Here is a 25,498-nt window from a genome sequence, read left to right on the forward strand (position 1 = left end):
TATTTCTAAGATAAAATGAAAAACTAAATGATTTCACTGCATGATATTTTGTTTTCCATATTTTAATTTGTCAAAAAGTGTGCTCATCCAAGGCTCTGAGCATGTGTATAAACCTCATTAAGCACACAAGACTCATGAACTAATGGAAGGAAGTAGAGATCCCCTATTGAAAACCCCCTTCTGTCTAAACTAAAGCATTGTAAGTTTGAATGCCTCACTAGGTCTCAACTGCTGCAGCATCAGCCAAAAAGACAAAAATCAGAATTTTGAGATACTGAGAACTCAAACAAATTTAAGGCTTTATAGATTGAAACTAATACTTTAATTTGGAATGTGAAAACAAATAGGAGGCCAGTGTTTTTAACCTATAAAGTTAAAGTGTTGAAGAGCTGGAAGAAACACCATTTAACAAGTGGGCAGCTGCATTCCACACTAGCTGATGTCTTCAAATGAGGTTAAGATGTAGCCCTAGGTAGAGCACGTTTGATTAATCTAGCCTTATGGTGGCAAAGGCCTGGATATCTGTAGATATGTCTGTATCTGGAAGAAAAGAGGCAGTCTTCTAGCCAGCAAATCTGAGTAAAAATATGCAGTTCTTAGCTACTATCAATGTCTGACAATCCAGAAAAATAGTAAATGAGGAACCAACAACATCCCTACATTTCAAACTTGCATGATAAAAGGCAAGCAAGCTTCTTCAATCAAGAGTGGTAACACCACCTCTGCCATTTTGTCTGTCCTTCCTCTCTCTTCCCCTCTCCAGTTTACCAACATAATATCAGCCATATTTGGATTAAGTCACATAGAAAGTATGAACTAGATGACTCCGATCACTGTACATATAAGTTTAGCAGCTCAGCCAGGAATTCTGTTCCTAACATGAAGGGGAAGGTTTAGAGTTAAAAAAAAAAAAAAAAAGTCAGTTGAAGCATAATATAAATACTCCTATTCCAGAATTACAAAAAACTTTTCTTTTTATCAAACCTTTATTTTGGGCCTAAGTTCCTGGCACATGTCTCTTTACCCAAGGGCCCATTTTTACAATTTTAACTCTTCTGAGTAATTCTCTCTCATGTTGACTTTGATGGGTCAAAATGTGAGAGAGGACTGCTCATGTGAATAGGACTTACAGGATCAGGCCCAGAGTTTGCTGAAGCAAGTCATGTTCACTCAGCACTGATATGTAAACATAAGCTCTGGTGTATGATTGTATCTTAAGTAGCAGGACTTCTAACTTATTTGCAGGAAGTAGAACGGGAAATTTCATTCAGGACTGAATGTGGATTGTATTACTCTTACTACAAAGAGATGCTGCAGGCTACATCCATCCAACAAGGTATTTGTAACCTGTAAAGTAAATTTTACTTTGCTTTGGTGAGATGCTGTTGTTAATAAAGTGAAAAGTGAATATAATGTTTATGAAAGGTGCTGTAATAATCATGCTAGAGACAACTTTGTTGGATTCATCCACAAAGCAGGAATAGTTTAGATAGTGGAAATATAAGCTCTGCAATGGTACATTGGTTCCTCCAGTGTACCGCCCCATGAGAAAGTGAGATCACTCCTAAGTGTGATAATGAGGCAAAACACTAAAAACAGGTATAGAAATGGTTTTACTCAACAATAGCTAAGCATTTGATATGCTGTAACTGCTTATTACAATAATTATAAATAGTCAATACTACACTGTGTTCTACCCCCTTCCCACCCTTTTTTTGTATCCATGGGTTGTGTCATAGGCAGATAGTTTGGTGGAAGGGACCTTTTTTTGGCTACATATTTGTACAGTGCCTAGCACAATGGGGCCCTAATGCCTGGTTGAGACCTCTAGGTGTTCTTGCAAAACAGATAAAGAATATCTACTATGATGTCGATTTGGGTTATTTGTGATAGTGTCTTGTCTTCAAGACACGGGACTGAGACTCCAGTTAATTTTCCTTTTGCTACCTAGCAGCTAGTATGGTTGGTAACAATTTCATCAATGCCAATCTCAGCTGACTTTAAAACACAGTGACCTAAAAGTGAATGGCTCATGATCCCAGTATTAATGTCCCAACTCTAGTGCCCCTAACATCATTTATTATTGCAATTTCCACAGCATCATGTTTATAGGTACAATATTGCATGTTGACATACGTTACTAAATATACAGAATTGCATTCACTGTATAGCAGTCCAGTAATCTCCATTCTAAGGGTACATAAACACTTCAATAATTTAAAAAAAAAAAATACCATACCACAGCACCAAGTCTCAGAGCCTGAGACAATTGAGTCTGGCTCATGGGTCTAAAAATAATAGTGTAGACCTTTGGTCTCGGGCCGGAGCCTAGGCTCTGAGACCCTCCTATCTTGCGGGTTTTCAGAGCCCCGGGGTCCAGCCTGAGCCTTAATGTTTACGCTGCAATTTTTAACCCTGCATCCTAAGCCCTGTGAGTCCAAGACGTCTGATCTGGCATAGCCATGGTCATGCCACGAGTCTTAGGGTATGCCTACACTGCTATCAAAGTGGGAAAATTAACTTTTATAAAAACCATGATATAAAAACCATGTTTTGAATCCTTGACGTAAAGCTTTGCAAAGTTTTCCATGAGAGATCTTAAAATACACTTGCAAACTTTTCACTGTACAACTGAAGGAGGGGAGGGAGATATTATTCTATTTTAAATTCTCTTTAACATTTAGGTTTACATGGCTTAATATATGACAATAAAACTGAATCTCTGAGGACAATTAACATACTTGAAAGAATGAATGTTTACCAGGAACTGTTTCTCAGCATACTATATAGGATTCTTCCCATTCAGGTAGGTATTTAATTATGGCTTTAAATAAATAGCTATATATGGATGCTTCATGAAAGCCACCCAGTGAACGAGAACCTGCATTTTGGTTAATTCCAAGGATAAATATATTCCTGCAATTGTTTTAAATCAATAAAAAATAAAAGAACCCTTAGTTTTCAAAGCAACCACATATGAACATAATAGGAAAACCAAATTTTAAATGTTTAAAGGTGGTTGGAATTACCCACTTGTGGCTGCCATTATGGATTTACAATTGCAAAAGGAACAAGACCCTTTATGGTCATTTTAAAGCTTTAAATAGTCTATGTATGCGTACGTACATGTGCACTCAGGGTTTTAAGAAGCAGGATAGGTCTGGCCAAGTGATGGTGCTGCCTTGTAATATGCCAGGACTATGAGGGAAACTCTCCTAGCTTGCCTCATTTAATTAGAGGAGTAAATATAGCCTTCCTACTACATTCTCTCTGGCTAGCAGCTCACCTCACCCTTGTGGGTAATGGGATGTGAAGATTCTTGTAGCTATTACAGGTGAGTTCCCTCCCTGTGAGTGGGCAGGGTATTGAGAGGTGGAGACCACGAGAGTGTAAGATGGGACTTTAAACAGGAAGCTTTGAAAGGGTTTGCTTAACAGCCCTTCATATTATTATGGACTATGAGTAAACTACATTTAGGCACTTAAAATAGATTTTTGAATCACTGGGTCATAATGATAAATGTATTTTTGAAAAAAATGTACTGGGTTTTTTATACCATTTTACTGGTCTTTAACACTGATTATTTGTATTGTTATTTTGCAAAAGTGTTGAGATGTTACCTTTAAATTCACATTAATTTTATAAAATACTGGAAATAATTTAACTACAATATTCCTCTGTTTTACAGAATTATTTAGAGCCTGTTTATTTTTATATCTACACTTTGTTTGGACTTCAGGCACTTTATGTCATTGCTCTGTATGTAACCAGCTGGCTTCTTAGTGGAACATGGCTTTCAGGTTTGTTAGCAGCTTTCTGGTACATTACAAACAGGTGAGTGTGAAATAACATGTGACCCTTCTAAAGTTTTAGTTTCTGACACATAAGGTTAAGACATATTAAAACAGTGCATTGCTAGGATTAAATTGGGGGTAAGGGAGAGCATAAAACAGCAGAGAGGGTCTCTCTTTAGGTCAGCCAGATATTTAAAAACATTAGATATAATTAGAGATAGTCAAAAGTTTGAGGAAACTCTCTAAAAATATGGCCTATCCAAGCTCTTTTTGGACCAGACTGAAGAGGGAGTTCCCCAGTGGCTTTTAGCCGCCTATGTAGTTCCCACATTGAGCAGCCCTTCTGTGCCAGCCTCATATCCCCTCAGTGCAAGTCAGAGTATTCTAAGAGGTGCAGTGACTTATGCCAGATGTACCACAGCCCCAAGAGCTTAGGGTGACCAGAACTTCTGTCCCAACCACTCCCTTTGTTCCTCTATAGATACCTCTTGCATTGTGGGTCAGGAAAAAGGTGGCATAGGACCTGCTGTGCTGTGATGGCACCTAAGGAATCCTCAATTCAGGGAATCCTTAAGGGATCAGATTAGCTGCTTTGCATTGCCCTACCACCAGCTTGAGTGAGGCTGACTCTTAAACTTTCAGTTGTTTTCTGAAACTTAAAAATCAAGAAAATAAAAGTATAATGTCAGTACTATCAAAGCTGTCCCAAAGGTGTTTGAAATGTTAGTCAGTAGTTGTGACTGCTGTAAAGTAATTTGACTGTAAGCAAATCAGTTACAAAGTGATTCCTTATAGTTATCTAGTGTTTTTAGTGCTCTAGAGGAGAAAGTAATTTAAAACGATATATAGTATTTCATATTTATTTAAGAGGTAATTTTTTCCATATATGGAAGACTTGGAATGGACTTGTTTTCTCTCCAACTTTCTAATAAATAGTGTGCAGTAGAAGGTTACTTATCCAGATAAAATGAGTACATGGGACCAATTTGGATAATGGGGAGTTTCTGCCATAGAATTACTGTTTGAAGTACTGTACTAGGGTCTTGCAGGTAAGAATGGTTTAGATGAACAGGTTGTTACATTTTCACTTACTTCAGCTACATAAGGAGAAATGGACATGGGATTATTTACACTTGTCTGGTTTCAGAGTGTAGTCTGTATCAGCAGAAAGAACGAGGAGTACTTGTGGCACCTTAGAGACTAACAAATTTATCTGAGCATAAGCTTTTGTGGGCTACAGCCCACTTCATCAGATGCATGCATTATCTTCCTACTGTATTTTCCACTGCATGCATCTGATGAAGTGGGCTTTAGCCCAGGAAAGCTTATGCTCAGATAAATTTGTTAGTCTCTAAAGTGCCACAAGTACTCCTCCTTCTTTCTGCTGATACAGACTAACATGGCTACTATAAATTATATAAAATAAATGAGGGGTGTGTGTGTGTGTGTATAGATATTTCTATATATACACAAGCACACCCCCCCATGAAAAAATGGGGGTTGCCATACCAACTCTTAACGAGACCAATTGATTAAGGTGGGCTTTTATCAGCAGGAGAAAAAAAACTTTTGTAGTGATAATCAGGATGGCCTATTTCAAAGAGTTGACAAGAAGGTGAGAGTAACAGTAGGGGGGAGGAATTAGCATGGGGAAATAGTTTTTATAGTTAGTGTAATGACTCATCCACTCCCAGTCTTTATTCAAGCCTATTTTAATGGTGTCTAGTTTGCAGATTAATTCCAGTTCTGCTGTTTCTCATTGGAGTCTGTTTTTGAAGTTTTTTTTGGTTGAATAATTGAGACTTTTAGGTCTGTAATTGAGTGTCCAGGGAGGTTGAAGTGTTCTCTGATTGGTTTTTGAATATTCTAATTCTTGACATCTGATTTGTGTCCATTTATTCTTTTGCATAGAGACTGTCTGGTTTGGCTAGTGTACATGGCAGTGAGATTCTGGAAATGACTGTGCTGAGTGGTTGCCCTTGTCTTTTGATAACACCACTTTTAGTGTCAGAATGTTTCAGGAAAGGCGAAAAGTCTCTTGCTGTCCTGTTCAATGGGATTCAGTCATGCCATTAGTACAATGCACTTGAATTACAGTGAGGAAAATGACAGCTATCTATTCAGCTATACCTCCTGAAAGCCAAACTGAGGAGAAATATATTGCCATTGACCTGAAAAATGCCAGCACTTTTCTTTAGATCGCCTGAACTCTGCTCCCCAAGAGGAGGCTTGGCTCCACAGTAACAGCTATCTGAAAATAAGGGGAGTTAAAGAGTCAAGAGGAAGAAGTTTTGGTCATGAATGAACTAACCATGGATGTGCCTCTTGGCAAGTTTTCAGAGCTAGGGATGTTAAGGGGACTCAACATTCAGCTACCTGAGAAACAATTTGCAGGAGCCTAGATATGATTTTCCAAATAAGATTTCAATTTTAATTGAAATCTTCTTTGCAGAAGCCTGGGTTTTGGTTGTGTTTATGAATCTCTGCATTTGTTTTGTGCAGAATAGATACCACAAGAGTAGAATTCACCATTCCATTGAGAGAGAACTGGGCACTGCCATTCTTTGCAGTTCAAATAGCAGCAATCACATACCTGTTCAGATCTCATTTACGGCCTCTTCATGAAGTAAGTATTTCTAACAACATATTTGATATAGCAAAACTAGTATCTGAAATGTCAGGAGAGCTGCTGAAAACAGAAGTGTGTGCTTCGGGTAACTGACTATAAATCAGAAGGAAAGCACTATTATTAAATATAGTGATGGAAATGTAGAAGGCACTGTACAAATAGATGGTAGAAAGAATTGTTACTCTGAGGAGCTTGCAATTAATTTAAACAAATTGAACTATGAAGGGGTGCAAACACTGATAAATGCATTTAGGGTTGAAAAAAATTGCAAAAGAAATCTGTTTTTAATAAAAGATTTCACTGTTGAAAGGAAAAAATTTACAGAGCACAAGAAGTAGAGTTTTATATATTTGGGAGGTCATGAGTGTCACCCAAAGAGAGATTAGGAAAAAGACTTACAAAGCCCAAAGATTAGTTTTTTCCCCCCTACTTAATTTTTTTAATGTAAAATTAAAGAGTTAACCCTGAGTTGTAGCAGTAAAAGCATGTACATAATACAGTTTGTGCAACTGTCAGTTTTAAGTCATTACTTCAGATTTGGTCAACACAACATACCCAATGTGAGCGTATCACAGAGATGGGCAAACTACAGCCCACGGGCCACATCCGGCCCACGGGACCGTCCTGCCCAGGCCCGGAGCTCCTGGCCCAGGAGGCTGTTCCCACCCCCCACATCCACGCTGCTATGTGGTGCAATGCTCTGGGCAGCAGGGCTGCAGAGCCCAGCCTGACTCGGTGCTCTGTGCTGCATGGCTGCCTGTCCTGGTGCACCCGCGCCACCAGCAACTGATGCTCTAGGCAGCGTGGTAAGGGGGCAGGGAGCAGCTGGGGCATTGGATAGAGGGCAGGGATGTTCAGGGGCTGGTCAGGGGCATGGATAGGGGTCAGCGCGGTCAGAAGGCAGGGAACGGAGGTTGAATGGAGGCAGGAGTCCCAGGGGAGGGCAGTCAGGAAGGAGAGGAGGGGTTGGATGGGGTGGTGGGGGGCAGTTAGGGGCAGGGGGTGGGGGCATGCCTGGCTGTTTGGGGAGGCACAGCCTCCCCTAACCGCCCCTACATACAAGTTCAAAAACCTGATGTGGCCCTCAGGCCAAGAAGTTTGCCCACCCCTAGCCTATCAGATAAGTTTTCAAGCTGAGCTGAGACCTAGCTGTTTTTTCAGGTGAAATTACAACTGTAATATTTGCTACTGCAATTTTGCACCTGCAAAATTAAAGTGTGTGTGTAAATTGGGGTACTTGAAACTCTAAATACCAGCTGTCTCATTGCAATCCAAGTACTGTAGTTAGAAATTAAGATGTTTCAGTGTCAAACTCTAGACATGTACTCTTTTAATTTAACCCTTGAGAGAACCCTCCCCCCCCCAAACACTTATTGATGGAGATATGTAAGTTACATAAGAACTTTCTCTTTTCAGAAACTGACACTTCTGGCAGTGTTTATATCAACCTTTCTCTTTAGCCTGACTTGGCAATTCAATCAGTTTATGATGCTGATGCAAGCATTAGTATTATTCATATTGGACTGTCTTGACATGCTTCCCACAACAAAGGTAATCTTATTTCTGGCCATGACCAGACTTTGAGTCTAATACGAATGTAGCTTTGAGAAGTTCCTTTGCACAGTGTTCTACATTTGAAAGTAGCACATCATATGCAGTGCACTTCTGTGATGAGCTCTTAAATAACCACAATCAGTTATTTCCTATAATATAACAGAGATAGAACTGAGTAATTTGAACATATACACTTTTTTTGGTAACTGAATATGATTTTTCAGCTGGAATGTTTGTCTGGCTTTGTTCCTGTTCACTTGGTGCAACTCTTAAGTTCTGTAATAGTGAAGCCCTGTCCTCAGCTAGTGTTTTGGGGATCATTTTCAAACATGATTATGGCCAAACTTGATTATAAAACTATTTGCCGCCACAGCAATTATAGTTACAAATCAGGGCCCCAATTCTCCATTTGATTCCACACAAATAAATGCTTGCAATCAGGTAGATCTGAAAGCAGGTATGGGAGCTTATGTTCAGAAACTGTGCTAAAACCTTACTAAGCCCATAGTCTTACTACAGCCTCTGCTAAAATGGTTTGTAACAACAAGTAAAAAACCCAACAACAAAAAACCATGTCTTCGCTGGGCATTGTAACCAAATGAAATCATGTCAGCTGCAGTTGTGATCACAAATACTTGTCAAACATGGATTCTACCAAATATACAGCAGCATTAAATACATGAAAGTGTAAAACTTTTGTATTCTTGCTAGCATGATGACGACTAAGGTCTTCATACTGTAAAGAATTATGGTTGTGCTCAGCTTTACATACATGAATGGTCCCATCCCACTGGGACTACTCTTATGTAGCAAGTTAAGCACTTGCATAAATCTTTGTAGGATAAGAGCTTTAGTTAGGTCTGGTAAAATACAAAAAGTAATTGCATAAAGACTTTTAAACTGGATGCAGTATTCTAAAACCTTGATTTGAAGCAATAAATTATACAACAATTAAACAGCATAAAGCATCTCAGTGAATATTTATTGTTTTAAAAAGTTAAGATTCCAGAAAGAAAAAAATCAAGAATATCTAATTCATACAGATTTAATCACGGCCAATTTTTTGCCAATTTAGAAAAAAAAACTACAAATACATAGCAAGATTTGTTCCAGAGAACTCTGCATTTTTTGTACAGTTAAAAACATTTTTAGCATGTTTCTAGCATATGCTGTATTTGAATTTGCAATGGTGGAAAGTAACTCTCAGTTTATATTTAAGTATGTTTTGTTGAGAATATGCATCCTTAATAAATTCATGGGTCTGAATTTATCGAAAAATAATAAAATCACCTGTCAACTATGTTATTTATAAGATTTACTTACTGTCACTCCCATGAATGTGTATGATCAATTAAAATTATTCAGGAAATAAATATTTCTCTCATGTTCTTTTTAGTTGCCAATGTAATGGTATACTAATTGTAATGCTAAGTAACTTCATATATTGAATAAGAAATGGACAGTGCTAAAGGGTTCTAGCACTAATATAATTTTTTGCCCTTTAATCAAGAGAAACGTTTTTACATTTTAAAACAAAAAGCTTCAGAGGAAAAACTAAGTTAAATTATAGTAACTAGTTTAAAAAAGTATTACAAGTGTAATACCTGTAAGCCACGAGGCTATCTGAATCCGATAATACTCATAACTAATGAGCATGAATGCTTTAAGGAAAGTCCTAATTCTGATTTCAGTTCAACAGTCCTGGGGGTGTGATCAACCATCAGAGAAGTTTATATTCCTGTAGTTGGTCAGCAGAAACTGAAAATGAAGTTTCTTTTTAGGTAAATGCTGTTTGCATACCTATTGGCCAAGGATTCCCACTTACTTCAATAGGAGCTGCTGGATGCACAGCATTTTTGAAATTCAGGTCATGTAATTATGTGCCAGGATAAGAACTTAGGAGCCTAACATCAGGGATCCATTTTTAAATATCTTGATTGGAAGTTTTTGTTTGAGAGATTTTCTGTTTACATCCTAAATTACAAAATCTTCTATTTGAAATGGTGTGATTTGAAGGCTATATTAAATTGTATGGTATTGCATTATGTGTCATGCAGTAATATACAGAACTATAGAAACCATAAATTGGGCACAATTCTTTTATGACTTACATCCATGCAACCCTTCTGAAGTCACTTGGGGACGGAACAAGGTCCAATATCTCATCATTTTTGTATAGTTGTAGGTTGTTTAATATTCATATTACTGTAGCTCCCAAACATAAAACAGTCTCAGGTCTCCATTGCGCTAGATACTGTAGAGTGCCCCCAAAGGTGCTTATCTATTAAAGGTATACAGTAGGGTTCTCCTTCAGCTTTTGAGCCACCACCAGAGCCCCCAAAAATTAACAGAAAAATCTTACATGGGAAATGTTGAAGATACTGATTCTACAAGCACCTGCCGTCGTGCTGAATCTGTCAGATAAACTGTGTGGAGAGGATAACTATTTGGCTAGGTAAAGTCATAAAACTGTCTGAAGGTTGTCAAGACAACCTTCAATCATAGTTTGAAAGACAGTTATAGTCACTGCACCATACATCAAAAAAGGAGGAACAGAATGGACCAGATTGCTGTTGCAGCAACAAGCAAGACCAATTATACCCTTGAGACATTCAAGTTTACCGTAGAACAGAAGCCATCACTATGGTGCTGAACTGAACTGACAAAAAGGTTGTTGTAAGGAGAATGAAAAAACTGGAATTCACTATCAGCTGAATGATTGTTTAGCTAGGAAGAAGACATTTTCCTTAAGTTCAATATCAAAAGCCTGCCAGTTCCATGGAGATGATCTCAACCTGTGTTCTAAGTATTGCTACATTAAGTGTAAGATGATCCAACAGACAATACTTTAAGAATGGGTAATGTATAGATTTATGGCTAGTATTCCTGTGTAAATTGAATACTACTTCACTGTCAGACAGCTTAAGTCAAAAAGATGGTGACTTGAATTTTAAAGTAATTGTATTAATTTATGCTTAAAATCAACAGGGATGAAAGACTAAAACTACTCATAATCTGCTTTATAAACATCCCAAAATTCCACAAAAGGTCTCTTATGTATATCTGCAGACATACGCTCAGGATAGCCATTGATGTACCTCAGCAGTTACCACAAAGTTTGGCAGTTCATTTCATCCTAAAGAATTATAAGATATTTTAAAAAGTGTCTTTGCCACAGAATGTTGTTGCATATTGACTTAAAATTGGATCTTATCTATTTGGTATTGATGTAGGCCAATGCTGTAATCCAGCATTGAACTCTACCATATGCAAAGTACTAATTAAAAGAAACACACAGTATCATACATCAGTGAAATAAATTGTTTTTTTAACATGAATATCCAGTTAAGCATCCTTATCTATTGCAGTTTCATAAGAAGCTCAAGAAAATTTAGTTGCTTGTTGTACAACTGTCATTTGCTGGCAATGATAATCCTATAAGAAGAATAAATATTTGTGATCCCAAATGCTGGCACAGAAAGATACTTCCCCACGATGCTTAAGCCATTTTATGTGATTAACTTTTTCCTAGTTGTAACATTCATATGCCTAGGTCACTGGGTCATCAAACATTCATAGCAAAAGCATGAAATACTATTAACCTAATTATTGATTCTTGTGTGTGAATATTATACAAAGATAGGATAGTACCACTGAATATGATGATCTGAAACTTTCACAATACCACATTTAACACTAGAAGTGATTGACATAAGTGAAAGAGACCAACAGTAAAAATACTCGCTTTTGTTCAGGGAAAAGCAAATATTTTTCTAAATATTCTGGCATAAATCACATCTCTTTGTTGCAGGTTACATGGCTGTACATTATACAGTTAACAGGCATACTACTGGTCTGTGGTCTACAGTTCTTTAATTCCATGATTCTTGGATCCCTACTTATAAGTTTTAATGTGTCAGTCTTGCTAGCAAGAACAGTTCAGGTATGTGCTCAAAACATTTTTTGTTTTGTAATAGTAAACAAGCAGTATGACAAATTTAAAAGTAGTTAAGTTTTTAGAATAATCTCTCCCCTTCCTCAACACTCTTAGTCTGGCTATACCAGTACAAGGACAGGAGACATTTGACATAGGTTTAATCAGGCTGCAACTTTATTATTAGATGTCTGGGACTACCCGGCAAATAAAAGTGTACAGTGCAGGTAACCATGTTTATTCCAAAATTACCCATGGGGCTTTTATCAGCTCCCCCTCTTTCTATCCAGGTCCCTCCAGCAAATCCATTGCCAGGACCTTACCAGCCACCCTCCCTCGTAGGAGAGTTAAGGTGGGCTATAAGAATGGGGATCCTATGATTGGTATAGCAGGGAGCCAACCCCCCCCCCAACCACCCCCTGTTTGTTCCTTTAACGAATACCTCTTTTTAAGTATTTTTCCAAGCCATTTATCCAGTCATTGTATACCTTTCCTATGGAGTACCTGCACTGGACATCTGCCACAAGGAGGCGCCAGCAATTAGTGTGGCTGCCTCTCCCTCAAACCCAGTCAGGTTTACTTCCCCCCTTTTATAGGGCCAAAACAAATGGACTCCAAAGCTTTACAGGGGAACCCCATCCTCCCTGAATAATTGGTGCCCCAGGATGCCCAAGCTGCCCCTTTTAAACCCTGCATTCCTAGGGGATGAGTCAGTGACCATGCTGACCCTTTTACAGCAGTTCCCCCCCCAACCCATAAAGCACATGTCCCTTCATTCCACCAGCCAGCCAAATACCCCCCTGCTCAAAGGTTCAGGGCGGTCATTTTCTACAGGCTATATTACTGTTGGTTAGACGATTTCCAGCAGAGTAAAGGCTCAGTGATTACTCTTACTCACTGATAATTAACGGATACATCTAAAAATGTTACAATTTGGGAGGTATCAGCAATGTCACAATTCTATACTTGCTATTAACATTTACAAATATGCAGGCGGAGACCCTGATCTTGCAAAGGTATATGTAAGAACAGACCTTTACACACATAGTATCTCGTTGATTTCGGTAGGGCTCAGACAGATCCTTAACTCCAAGCCGTCAGAATCCTTTGTAGGAAGGAGCCCTAAGTCAAACCAGCTGTCTAATTACAGGATCATAGTTCTTGACCCATCCTATGTGGCAGCATAAGACCAGAACTGTGATCTTCTAATTAGACAATGTCTGCTCCCATCCCAAACTGCCTGTGAGTGGCACCAGGAGCATTGTTAAATCTGGAGCTTTAAACTGGGAGATCTTCCAGAAGGCCATGTAGTCTAGCCGATACTCATGTTAAATTAAGAGAATGCCCTTTGCCCCATTGGCACATTGAGAATGTAATGATTTCCACAGCAACCTGGAGAATACACATGGTGGTTAATAATATGCAATAATTTTTAATCATATTTAAACAAGTAATTTGAAGCAGCTTATTTTATCTCTTGTTCCAGATATATAAAAATCCTAAATCTTTTAAAAGACTAAAATACCAATCCATTTAATTTCTAGAAAAACATGAAAACAGGATGCTTGCTTAATAGACTTGGGAAACTTTCCTTCCATGTACTCCTGGTGTTATGTTTGACACTTCTAGTTAATAACTTTATTAAGGTAGGTAAATATGAAGTTTTCTACATATGTAAAGTTAGGAATTAGATAAATATATGTGGTGTAAGCATCTTTGTGTAGTAAATCATGAGATTTCGCCTAATTTAAAACAGTAGATTTTAGGAGCTGAAGAGAGTTTCAGATCTTTTGTCCAAGAATCTTTTTAACCTCTCTTTTCTGGAACCCTCTCATCACAAGTTGACCCCATTTCTGCAACAACTTATGCATGCACATAAATGTATAACTTTATCGGTACTTCTGTGGGAAGAATAAGGCAGATACTGCTTTATAGCACTACAAGACACTCTTGTTACTTGTGAATCTTTTCATCCATTTCTGTTAGACTCAAATTCATTTAAAAAGTTAAAGTGCAGTTCTACTCTGAAAAGTTACTATATAAAAAGACAGCTTTTTACTTATATCTGCTGTGTGTGTACACAGAGACAAATCTATACATTTAAAAGTAGGGGGGGAAGCTCCTCTTATGATCACATTATTCTCCTGCTAGCACTGTGCAGCTGAGGGAGTGTGACCTGGATTCTGGTCCTTATGTATCAACAATTTGCTTGTACAATAGATCAAAACCTAGCAGACAATGGGACTGAAGGCAGTGGAGTTCCACAAGACACACTTACGGTTAGGGCCCTACGAAATTCACAGCCATGAAAAACGCATCATGGACTGTGAAATGTGGTCTCCCACCGTGAAATCTGGTCTTGTGTGTGCTTTTACCTTATACAGATTTCACGGGAGAGACTAGCAGTTCTCAAATTGGGGGTCCTGATCCAAAAGGGAGTTGCAGGTGGGTCTCAAGGTTATTTTAGAGGAGCCATGATATTGCCATTCTTACTTCAGAGCTGGGTGGCCAGAGCGTGGCAGCTGTTGGCTGGGCACCCAGCTCTGAAGGTGGCACCAGCAGCTGCACAGAAGTAAGGGTGGCAATACTATACCATGTCTGTGCTGCTGCTGATAGCAGCTCTGCCTTCAGAGCTGGGCTCCCGGCCAGCAGACAGCGCTCTCCAGCTGCCCAGCTCTGAATGCAGTGCCACCGCCAGCAGCAGCGCAGAAGTAACAGTAGCAGTACCACAACCCTCTACGATAACCTTGCGACCCCTCCCCACCACAACTCCTTTTTGGGTCAGGATTCCTACAGTTACAACACTGTGAAATTCCAGATTTCAACTGTTCAAATCATGAAATTTACTATTTTTAAAATCCTATGACCGTGAAATTGACCAAAATGGACCATGAATTTAGTAGGGCCTTACTTATGGTAGGGCATGATAAAAGTCAGTGATAATAAACCTACTTGAAGGCATAATTTGTCCTTTATTAGTGAAGATGCTTGAAAACAAAAAGAACCCACGTTGACTTTCAGACTACAGACTGAGATCTCAAGACTTAGAGTTAGAAAAGTAACTGGGAACACATGATACAAAAAGTATCGAAAGACAAACATTAAACTTCACAGCGCCATTTTTGCAAAGTTTAGCACAGTAGAAATGCACTTTAAGGCTACAGCTGAACAATTATGAATTGTTTCACAATTTCAGTGTCTAAATATTTTTTTTAATATATGAAGTCTTTAAGAGAAGAGAAGCTGTATTCTAATTTCTAGCAGAAAAATGTAACTTTATTTTCTTCCCCAATAGAAAATTCTTAATCTTGAGTCAGATGAACATATATTTAAATTCCTGAAAGCAAAATTTGGATTTGGAACAACAAGGTAGGATATCAGTTAATCTGAAATTTTCAGTGTTACTTCATTATATCAGCTCATTGTCAAAGTTAGGTCTTCAGGTCAACATTTATTATTTGCAACCAAGATCTGAAATAAGTGCATGATATGAACAAGAGGTAGAAATCTTCACCTGTATGCATAGTTTCATGATTGCCTTATTCAATAAGGAAACTGTGAACCTTTCATGTGGCCACCAGTTATGAAATCTATAGTATGACTGTTTTTATTTACTTTCTTTAGAGATTTCGATGCTAACCTGTACCTCTGTGAAGAAGCATTTGGTCTGCTGCCATTTAATACTTTTGCAAGACTCTCTGATACATTACTTTTTTATGCCTACCTATTTGTTCTCTTGCTTATGGCAGTAGCAGCTGCTGTTGTTGCTTTTCAGAATCTCAGGTACTGTGTTTCAGAACTAGATTTTCCTGAATTTTTCTTCAGTAGGCTAAATAACTGACATAGGTGAACACAGCAGTATACAGTACACTTTACCACAAGTACTCAACAGACAATGAAGAGAGAGGTTGTAAAAATAAGAAAGTAAATCACTTCATATCTGAAGTTCAAAATGTAAAGTGTGTAATAAGATTTAGCTGTAATTAGTCTTTATAGAGCCCCAAACTATGTTACTGACTATAAACAAAACAAAAAAAAAAAAAAAACTTACTACAAAATATAGTGTCTCTAATTCATTCCAGTCCCCCTCTGCAAAGCAGCCAGAGAATTACCAGTTGCTTCCACTTGAGGATCTCCCAATCATGGGGAAGTCCCCAGTTAACAGAGTCTGGTCTATGTCAATTCACCGTGTCCCTGGCACAGGGATAGGAGGGACATGGCTGGAGCATTACTGCATTCCAGCAAGTTATAGTTTGTGACCTACCCCACCGCTATTCCAATCTATTCTAGGGCCAATGTAGAACTGGTCCCAGAATCCAGGAGCTGCAGTTAACTCCTTTGCAGTGCTGTCACACTTGGCTACAGCTGAGATTCTGGGGCATAAGTTTTGGCCCCCACCAAAAAAACCCAACTAAATGGTAAATTTTGTATTGGCAATCACTGAATTTCTCATGTGAATTTGTTTTAGTATTTCCATGATTTGCATTATAGTGTATTGTAAATAACTACACTAACATTTTTATTTATTTTAAAAGTTCATTTAAAAGCCATAACCAACACCCCAGAGATGAAAACAGAAAACCTGACATTTCATTATGGAGGTGCTATTACTGTAATCATCATTATCTGCAAGTGAAATATTTAAACACCATTTTAAGAATGAAAAGTTAATTAGTACTAACATCAGGAGCTTTAGTCTCTATGGCATCAAGAGGTTAAAAATAATTTTAAACTGCATGCAAATGTGCAATTTTAAAATAATGTATTGCTAAGCCTAGCACAGCACTGATTTTTTGTTTGTTCGTTCAGTGGTTCAGCTAATGTCCAATCCATGGATAAAATGGAAATTTGCACAATACTACTGAAGCCTGGAGCTGCCTACAACTTAATGCACACAATTCTGTTTGGATGCCTGGCTTTAAGCACAATGAGGTATTTTAAAAAAAATTTATTGTCTCTGCAAGCTGTTGAATATTTAATATCTAACACACTAGTCATAACCCCCATGCAACGCTCTGCTTTCTCCATCTTACTGCCTGCTTGCTGGTGCAATTAACCCTTCCCAACAGGATCTTTCCCAAAACAGTCAGATCACAGAGAAAACACACAATTTTGGGGGCAAAGTATTTCATCTCAAGCCTTTGTGACAAGCTGCCAAATTTGATCTTTTAGTCAGTTACTTCTGCTATGATGCCAATCCTCAGTGTCCTCGGAACACAAGAAAGTTGTGTTTGAAGTTCCTCTGAAGTTACTGACTAGACAAAATATTTTTCATGATTGTACATAGGCTTGGCAAATTAAATTTTTATTTTTGTAGGATTTCAATTGATATTCATGTTGATTTGTAAGCATTTTTTTCTATTGCCAACTATTTAAATTTTCAAATTTTCATGAAATTTTGTGGGGGTTAGACAATTATTTAATAGCAGTAGACATTGAGATTCAAGAAGTTAAAGCTTTATAACAATTAAACACGTTGTCAACATCATATGTCAAATATGCAAAGTAAGCATTCTTAAACTCTAAAAAAGTTAAAGGATCATTTTTCTTACTTCACTTATATGTAAAATTATTATCATTGATGAAAATGTCATTGTTTTGTGAGTATTTTGTAAAATAGACTTTTACCAACATTTACTTATAAAAAATTTCAAGCCCTCTTGTACAGTAGTATAGCTCCATATGATCAATGAAAACTTGCTTGTCTTCCAGAATGAAGTACCTTTGGACATCCCATATGTGTGTATTTGCTTCTTTTGGTTTGTGCAGTACTGAAGTTTGGGGATTTGTCCTGAAATCTGCTCATCTCTACACACCACAGAGGGTTAGAGCTATATTTCTTATGACAGTATTTGAAATTCTGTATTTTCCCATAATTAGACAAATGAAGCTTCAGCCTTTTAAAGGTAGATATGAAATGAATCAAAATGTTTTTAGGCCTCTCACCTACACTACATGAAAACATTTAAAAAGCACTAGTTAATACTACTAAAATGTGTATTCAGATAAATGATTCATTTTAAATTTAAACTAGTATTTTCCTGGGGTTTTATAATTTAAGCAATGCCATTTTAATGCACTAGGTGGCAATATAGAAGAAGCTGTGAAGGCTAGTAACATCTTGACTGAATAAAAATCATAGAATTTTTTAGAATTAATCAGCAGTTTGAAGAGAGACTTAGAATTTGTTTATTATACTGTACAGTAGATTTTTTGAACTTCATAGGAGATTAAAATGCATAAGTGTAAAGTAACATTTTGTGGTGGTTTGAAATCCTTCTATATAGAAGGATTTCAAATGCTATTGGTCTTTAGCTCAGAACAAATAGGCCCAGATCTTGAAACGTGATCTGCACAGGCAGATACTTATGGCTGTGCAGATTCCATTACACGGTCAGTGCATCAATCATAAAGGAAATATAAATGTTCATTTATATCAAAACACTTTAAATTTCGCTAAAAAAATCTAATCAATGTTTGTTTTGGGTTTTTGTCCTAGCTATGGGTCATTAGGTATTTGGTACCAATAATCACATTGCTGTACCTTTCTTATAAGGTAAGAAATGTTTTCGTCTTAATATTTTGGTATTTTTTCCCTCCTGGGTAAAAAAAAAAAAAATGAATTTTTTTAAATTAAATTCCTGATTGTAATAAGAGAAGTCTGAGATCCATGTTTCAGATGTAAAAACATATCCCTGTTTTTCATATTGCCTCAAAACTGTACATTTGAAAATAAATACTGGGTGAGAGAGGTTTTAGCTAATAGCATGAGATTTATGGCTGAATTTTAAGAAAATGATGTAATTGCATGTGTAAAAATATTGATTGCCTGTTTAAATTGCATATGCATTTACTCAAATGAACAGTTGCATCTGACTAATTACTTGCATCCTAAGATACTACAAGTGCATGTGCAATTGTGGTAGTTATGTGTGCAAATTATCAGTTAGAAATGATTTTCATTCCTATATTCTGAAAATGTAAGCTTATATGTGTTCTAATTTTAAGTACTTATAGGTAAGTTGCAGTTAAGATACAGATTGTTAACTGGTGTAATGATCCATTTTAGGAGAAGAAATGATTATCTTCTACTCTACTGCTGTATTTCATCTTATGCAATCTTTGAAGTAAATCTACAGAATTAAACGAGTCTAAGATTTGTGTTATCATCAACCCTGTCTCAGGAGCAAAAGATAACAAGGCTCAAGCTTTTATATGTAAATACATGAAACACCAAGATAAAATAAAGTTCCAAAATAATGGCATATATGAAGTAGACTATTAGTCTGATCAGCCTGTCATATCACAGAGATTTAGATCATTAATTTAATGGAACACCGACAACTGGGCAGGCCATTCTTTTAATCTATATTTATAGAAACAAAAAAAAAAATTCAGGAGCTACTTTGATGTAGAAATTATTTCTGCTATCCCCAATGGGAGACAAGAGGTTTCCCTTGAAATCATTAGCTTCAAAGAAACTCAAGGTGAAGCTTATTATCGGAGTTAAAAAAAAAAGAAAGGGAATCTTCATAATAACCAAGGAACTGAGCATAATATTCTTCATAATAAACCTAGGAATAGAGAAAATTCTGAAGTTCTGTGAAGTCTCCTTGTGAATTTTATTAATTTATTTTAAAAGCAAAAAGTAAATACAGTTCAGAGGCAAAATGGAAAGTCAAACTATTGACATAATCTAGACCACTGTGTCCCACTAGGTCATGGTTCTTTTTCCTATTTCGGCAGATGTGGTTTTGTTTTGGTTTTTTGCACATTTTTAGGGATACTGTTTTTTCCTTCCGGAGTGCCAGTTTAGGAAATGTAGCACCTCTCCACATCCCAGAGAATGGATGGGATGTATCCATTTCTATCCATGCTAGATGTGGCAAGTCCTTTGTCTGTAGGATGCTGTCTCAGGTAACACATCAACTATGAAGACATTCAGTCCAACTCGTCACAAGCTGAGATCTTTGAATCCAGTATCCATTTCTGAAGTTTCATTGAAGCATATAGGGTCCAATCCAAAGTCCACTGAAGTCAACAGGAGACTCCTTTGACTTTTATGGGCTGTGGATCAGGCCCATAGATGTGTTCAAGCTACCTGAAGAGCCCGGTATCCAAATAGTGCAAGTATTAAGGCTAATTCATAGAGTTTAAGATCTTAACTCTGCAAGGTACTGAATGTTCAATGTGAGTAAACAGATTTAGCTCCTCTCAAAATCCTCAGCATCTTTCAGGATCAGACCCTTAAGTAAGGGCTTTCCAAAAAGGGGATTGAATTCTCTGCTAGCTAAGACGCAATTTAAAAAACTTGGAAAATGGCAATTCCCCAAAATTCTGACTATTACTACTCCCTCGTCAGGGCTGAAAACGTTTCAACAAATAGATTAAAATGCTGTCAGTGAGCCAATCCTCAGAGTATGGCCAGAGACAGCGGTTTACCTCTCTACTGAGAGAGGTCCAGAATCTTTTCTTTCCATGACAAAGGAATGGTTTATTTATATCGCCCATCCCAACCTTTGCAACAAAGCTGAAGGTGTAAGTTGATTCTGTTGTATGTCAAGACATACAATATTTGCTTTGCACCTAATAAATTATTCTTTTCACACACCACATGTTCACAGACTGCATAAACATCTTCCATATTATATGTAAAAATAACGTTTAAATGGCCATCATGTCTGGTTCTTGTGAAGTAGTTGTAAGCAAAACCATTTAGCATAGCACTTTGAGATTACACTTATTAGAGGAAATATGCATTAGTCCCCTCCCCTAAACCAGCAATTTTATGGGATTATTAACCTAATCCTGACTAAGCTAATAAAAGCTTCTTTTAAGACATGTGGTTGCTACAATCCCAGATACTTTGCCTGAAAGATTATTTATTCAGCTACAGCTGCGGCTGCAACACTAGCCAGCTTTTAGATTAGTTATATAGCACATCTTGAAACCTACAAGACATCTACATTTCCATTCACATGAATTTTCTACATTAGTGTACTACAGACTACAACTTTCACATAAAACTGCGTGCTGGAGGATTTCCATGCGTAATGTTGATTGCACTTATAGTTCCATTCCATATTTGTCCAGCATGTTATTGCTTCAGCTTTGAGGTTTAAAGGTTTGGGGGGGGGGTTTAAAAATCAAAATTTTTAGTCATTATCCAGGTTGTTTAATGATTTTATATGCATTCTTTACAATTTAAACATAGAAGATTATCAAATTGTGTTTGTATGAGTCAGTTATTCCTAAACAAATTGTTGGGAATTCTGGACTTAATCAGATTTGTGGCCTTAGCAAGTCCTATTATGCCATGAAATCCTGACGTTGTGTTTCAAATAAATCTATGTCTTGAGAAATTTGGTTGGTGAGGGTACAAATATCTTTATTGTAGTCCATTATGCCTACGTCTTACCAGAGACAGGCATCTTTAACAATGTAGTCTGTAAGATTGAGGTTCCATAGAAATGAGGAAAGGACAATCTTATTTTTATAGTTATGATTTCCAGCCTAATATCCCTATGGATGATATTTAACATCCTGGTTGCTTTCATCCTTAGGCAGACAGAGACAGTATGAATAACTTTAGCAGTTCTCCTTTCCACAATGAAGCCAAAATGTAGATGCTTAAATATATTCACCTAAATAAGTGGCCTGATGTTTGACACCTCTAAAAATACTGACATAACTAACCAAGACCAAACAGGAACCGCAGGTGCTCTGCACTTTTATTAAACTGGCCTCTTAAATTTTAAGCCCTCAAAATTGAGCATTTTGGTTTAATCATTTTATAAGGGAAGTCTGCAAGCTCCTTAAATTTACTAGCAGACCAAAGTGGGGAATAAGTTTCAAATTTGAGGGACTCTCAGAGGACACATACTGACAGCAGCCCCTCTCTTTTAAACCAAGTGTTATCCAATGTATCTTCTCCAATCTCAACTGCAGCAGAATCAGACTGGGAGCGAAGCAGTCAACACAGTAGATTTAGGGCTTTGTAAGTCATAACAAATAACAGACCAGTAGGCACCCAGTACAGATTCCAAAGCACTCACATAATATCAGCTACAGAAATAAACTGCCACATTCACCACTAGCTTCAGTTTCCAAATATATTTAAGATGTAATCTAATCTCTAGGTGACAAAACCATGGAATGGTCTAGTTAAGTTAAAAAGCCACCTTGATCATTCTGCTCTTATCTGGTCATCTAGCATCAGCTGAGGACCTCAACAGGCCCCAGATTGGCCCTCATATCATTGGCATCAGAGGGGCCGCTATACTAAAGCCTTTCAGCTTGTCTATAAGGTAGAAAAGATCAATACTTCAAACCAGCCATTTCCACTTACCTTGTAATTAAGCTCTGTTCCAATATCCAGAACTTGGTTTGTTCATTTTGTCTTCAGGTTGTTTTGTTTGTAATTCTAGTTCTGTCCAGGAATGATGGATGAGCTGTCAGAGCTGAGAGAATTCTATGATCCAGACACAGTGGAGCTGATGAACTGGATTAAGTAAGAGTATTTTTATTTTATTTAAGTTAAATGCTATTTATAGTAATCCAGTATTCTTATATATAGTGCTCTCCTGTTCCATTTGCCACAGGTCATCAGTGAACTATAGTGACCTATGGGGATAATTAAAGGGGAGTGGGATATCTAGGGACTAGAACATCAGTGACTGTGGAAAACAGATAGCTGCAACTCTTGCCAGCCTGCTGTGCCCTGGTACAGAGTTTACCACTGTTTGGCAACAAGGTTTCTGGAAACAAGTTGTCTCCATTAGGCTCTGTGGGTGGATAAGCACAGATAATTCCCTTGGTTGAAAAGGTGAGAGAATCTTCAGTTTGGAGAGGTGATGGTCAAAACAAAAAAAAACAAAAAAAAGTATTGAAATCAATGAATCTTCATGTGACCTTTCGTATCTCCTTGGATGCACTTCTGCTTCCTTTGATCTTTATTTTTTTTTAAGATAACATTAAAAAGTGAGGGACATTCACTTGTGAAAATCAGTTTTTACAGAGTATGCATGTGCCAGTCTCTTGCCCTTACTTTAAAATAACTTAATCTATGTATATATTTGTAGTGGCTTGCTGGCACAGGGGCATGGTGGTTTTGGCGCAAAGAGTGGTCTGAATGCTGCACTCAGAACTCACAGCCAAATTAAACCTACACAGCTGCACTGAAGTTAGAATTTAGCCCACCACCTGCTTTGCCAGAGGTGTGAAGAATGTTTGTAGTGAATATTGAACCTACTCAGACTGGGGGTGTACCCCCAGAGCCCTGGTGTTCGTCGTCCTTGGAAATTGCATTTAGTTGGAATTCTCACATAGCCATTTGCAATTTTATTTTTAAAGCAGAGTTGTGTTCTTGAGAAGATATTTTGGAGGTAAAACCTGAACCTGCTGCTTTTTAGCCTTTAAATATTTTGAACACCCTAGTATTGCACTGCATTATATTTTTACTTCCAAGTTTGCTGTTTAATATCCCGCATTTGAATAACTGAAGTTATTAGGGTTGCCAATTTTGGTTGGATGTATTTCTGGAGGTTTCATCACATGACTATCTTTAATTTCTGGAGTCTCCAGGACAACCCTGGAGGGTTGGCAACCCTAGAAGTTGTGTGTGTACAATGTATTGTGATGAAACTAGTCACTCAGCAGTTTAACAGCAACTAACATTTTTCACCCCTAGCAGTAATCTTATGAACCATAACGCTGTATTTTCCTACTCTGCAACCTATGAGAATCAATGTAATTATTCACAAGTAAATAGGTTACTAATTTTAGAATGGTATTCTGAAAGCAGGCTCATGTTGTCTCTATCATTTAGAATCTTTGTAGCCACATTGACATCACCTCATGACTAATTTTTATCAGCCAGTGCCATTTAATGCCACTTGTTTATTAAGAATTGGTAAATATTTGATAGCTCGGGTCTCTTGAGTACCATATACAGAGTTTGATATAGATTTATACATAAAATATACATGTGGCTTCGGTCCCAACCACGAACTGGATTTCATTTGATGTAAATCTCACATCTTCCCTCTGCTGAAAATGCTAACATTTTCATTTTAAAATCATGACAGAGTAAATTTTTCTTTAGGATTTAATGTTTTTAGAAATAATATTGGTCACAAATGAAAGTTAGTTAGCTGTGCACTAACTACAATCAAAAACAAATTTATGGCCTGCACCTCAAGGTTGGATTGATATTTTCTTCATTTAAAATGAAGTTGTGGAATCAGAACATTATACTGTACTACCACTTGGCAGTTTTGTTATAGGTAAAGGTCTGCCAGAATTTGCATTCTAAACTCCTGATGTCAAGAATTATTTATTCATTTATAGAAAATGAAGTGTGGCTGAACTCCAGTTGGTCACATATATTGTTGAATTAGGATACCTTTGTTCCATTTTGCAAACCTTTCCACGTCAAAAAGGCCTTTGAGTCTGACAGATCTAAATACAGTATAAAAGTGTCCAAATACACATGAGTGATAGAAGCCATTAGTCCAGTGTTTCTCAAAGTTTTGAACTGGTGACCCCTTTCACATAGCAAGCCTCTGAGTGCAACCCCCTGTTATAAATTAAAAACACTTGTTTATAGAATTTAACACAATTATAAATGCTGGAGGCAAAGCAGGGTTTGGGGTAGAGACTGATAGCTTGCGACCCCCCCATGCAATAACTTCGTGACCCCCGGGGGGTCCTGACCCCCAGTTTGAGAACCCCTGCATTAGTCTGTCCAGTTTAAAAAAAAAGTCCAAATATATATTTCCACAGATTTACCCCTTATAAAAATATTACAATATTCTTAACAATTGTACTGTTTTGTATCTTTACAACAATCTTTTGCCATGTTTTGGACCATTACTGAAGAATATTGTATCTTTGGGGTTCTGATGTTATACATGCTCTGTTACAAAAACAAGTGAAAAGGAAGCAGGAGTGTATGTACTGGAGCAGTAAACAAAAACCAAAATCAAAGAGGGAGCAACCAGTAGCCCTTAGAGCTCTGTATTCCCATATAGGAGGTATGTTCCATTCTTAGCTTTGGTCTCTTTCCCTAAGACAACATGAACAACATACTCATTTGTGAGATGGGGAAGAAGAGCAGAGTGAGTTCCTCTATTCTATTTACCGCTGGTAGGTGATCTAGGAGTAATGTCTTTTGCCTTTTGAGGGAGATCCTGTCTACAGTTATGGAATCTTTTTTAACCAGACCAACCACCATGCAAAAGTTTGTCAAACCTAAAACAGAGGCCAGGTTTGTTGAAGAGTTTACTGAGATTCAAACCTTTTTGCAAAGTTTGGCTGGATTTCAAGTGCATCTGGGCCAAGTGTTGAGTGAAATTGGCCTAATTTGTGATTGTTTTTGAGTTTCACATGATTCCTATCTGCAAAGGTTCTGGGCCAAAAAGAAAAACTTTTGTGTAAAAAAAAAAAAAAAAACCAATCAGTAAAGCAAGGCAGTGGTCATATTCCATCTCTAAGTTAAGGACAGCATTTCTACCTTACAGTGCCATTACTGACCTATGCCGCAGTACCTAGTTTCAAAGCTCAAGAGATCTCATACTGGAAGCTAGT

At 37.4% G+C, this 25,498-nt stretch overlaps 1 protein-coding gene across 1 annotated transcript in view; it reads left to right on the top strand.

The window, feature by feature from the left end:
• The window catches only part of DPY19L3 (dpy-19 like C-mannosyltransferase 3), a 51,691-nt gene that overhangs the window by 17,402 nt on the left and 8,791 nt on the right, over nt 1-25,498 (top strand). The window contains exons 4-16 of the mRNA XM_084644304.1: nt 1,246-1,336; nt 2,685-2,806; nt 3,689-3,834; nt 6,297-6,420; nt 7,840-7,974; nt 11,789-11,920; nt 13,456-13,557; nt 15,207-15,280; nt 15,536-15,694; nt 16,721-16,843; nt 17,624-17,735; nt 18,411-18,467; nt 22,339-22,421. Coding sequence (XP_084500430.1) covers nt 1,246-1,336; nt 2,685-2,806; nt 3,689-3,834; nt 6,297-6,420; nt 7,840-7,974; nt 11,789-11,920; nt 13,456-13,557; nt 15,207-15,280; nt 15,536-15,694; nt 16,721-16,843; nt 17,624-17,735; nt 18,411-18,467; nt 22,339-22,421 — 1,460 coding nt within the window. The remainder of the gene's footprint in view (nt 1-1,245; nt 1,337-2,684; nt 2,807-3,688; nt 3,835-6,296; nt 6,421-7,839; nt 7,975-11,788; nt 11,921-13,455; nt 13,558-15,206; nt 15,281-15,535; nt 15,695-16,720; nt 16,844-17,623; nt 17,736-18,410; nt 18,468-22,338; nt 22,422-25,498) is intronic.

This window comes from Lepidochelys olivacea (assembly GCF_965140295.1).
Source record: "Lepidochelys olivacea isolate rLepOli2 genome assembly, chromosome: 12".
NCBI classification, from domain to species: Eukaryota; Metazoa; Chordata; order Testudines; family Cheloniidae; genus Lepidochelys; species Lepidochelys olivacea.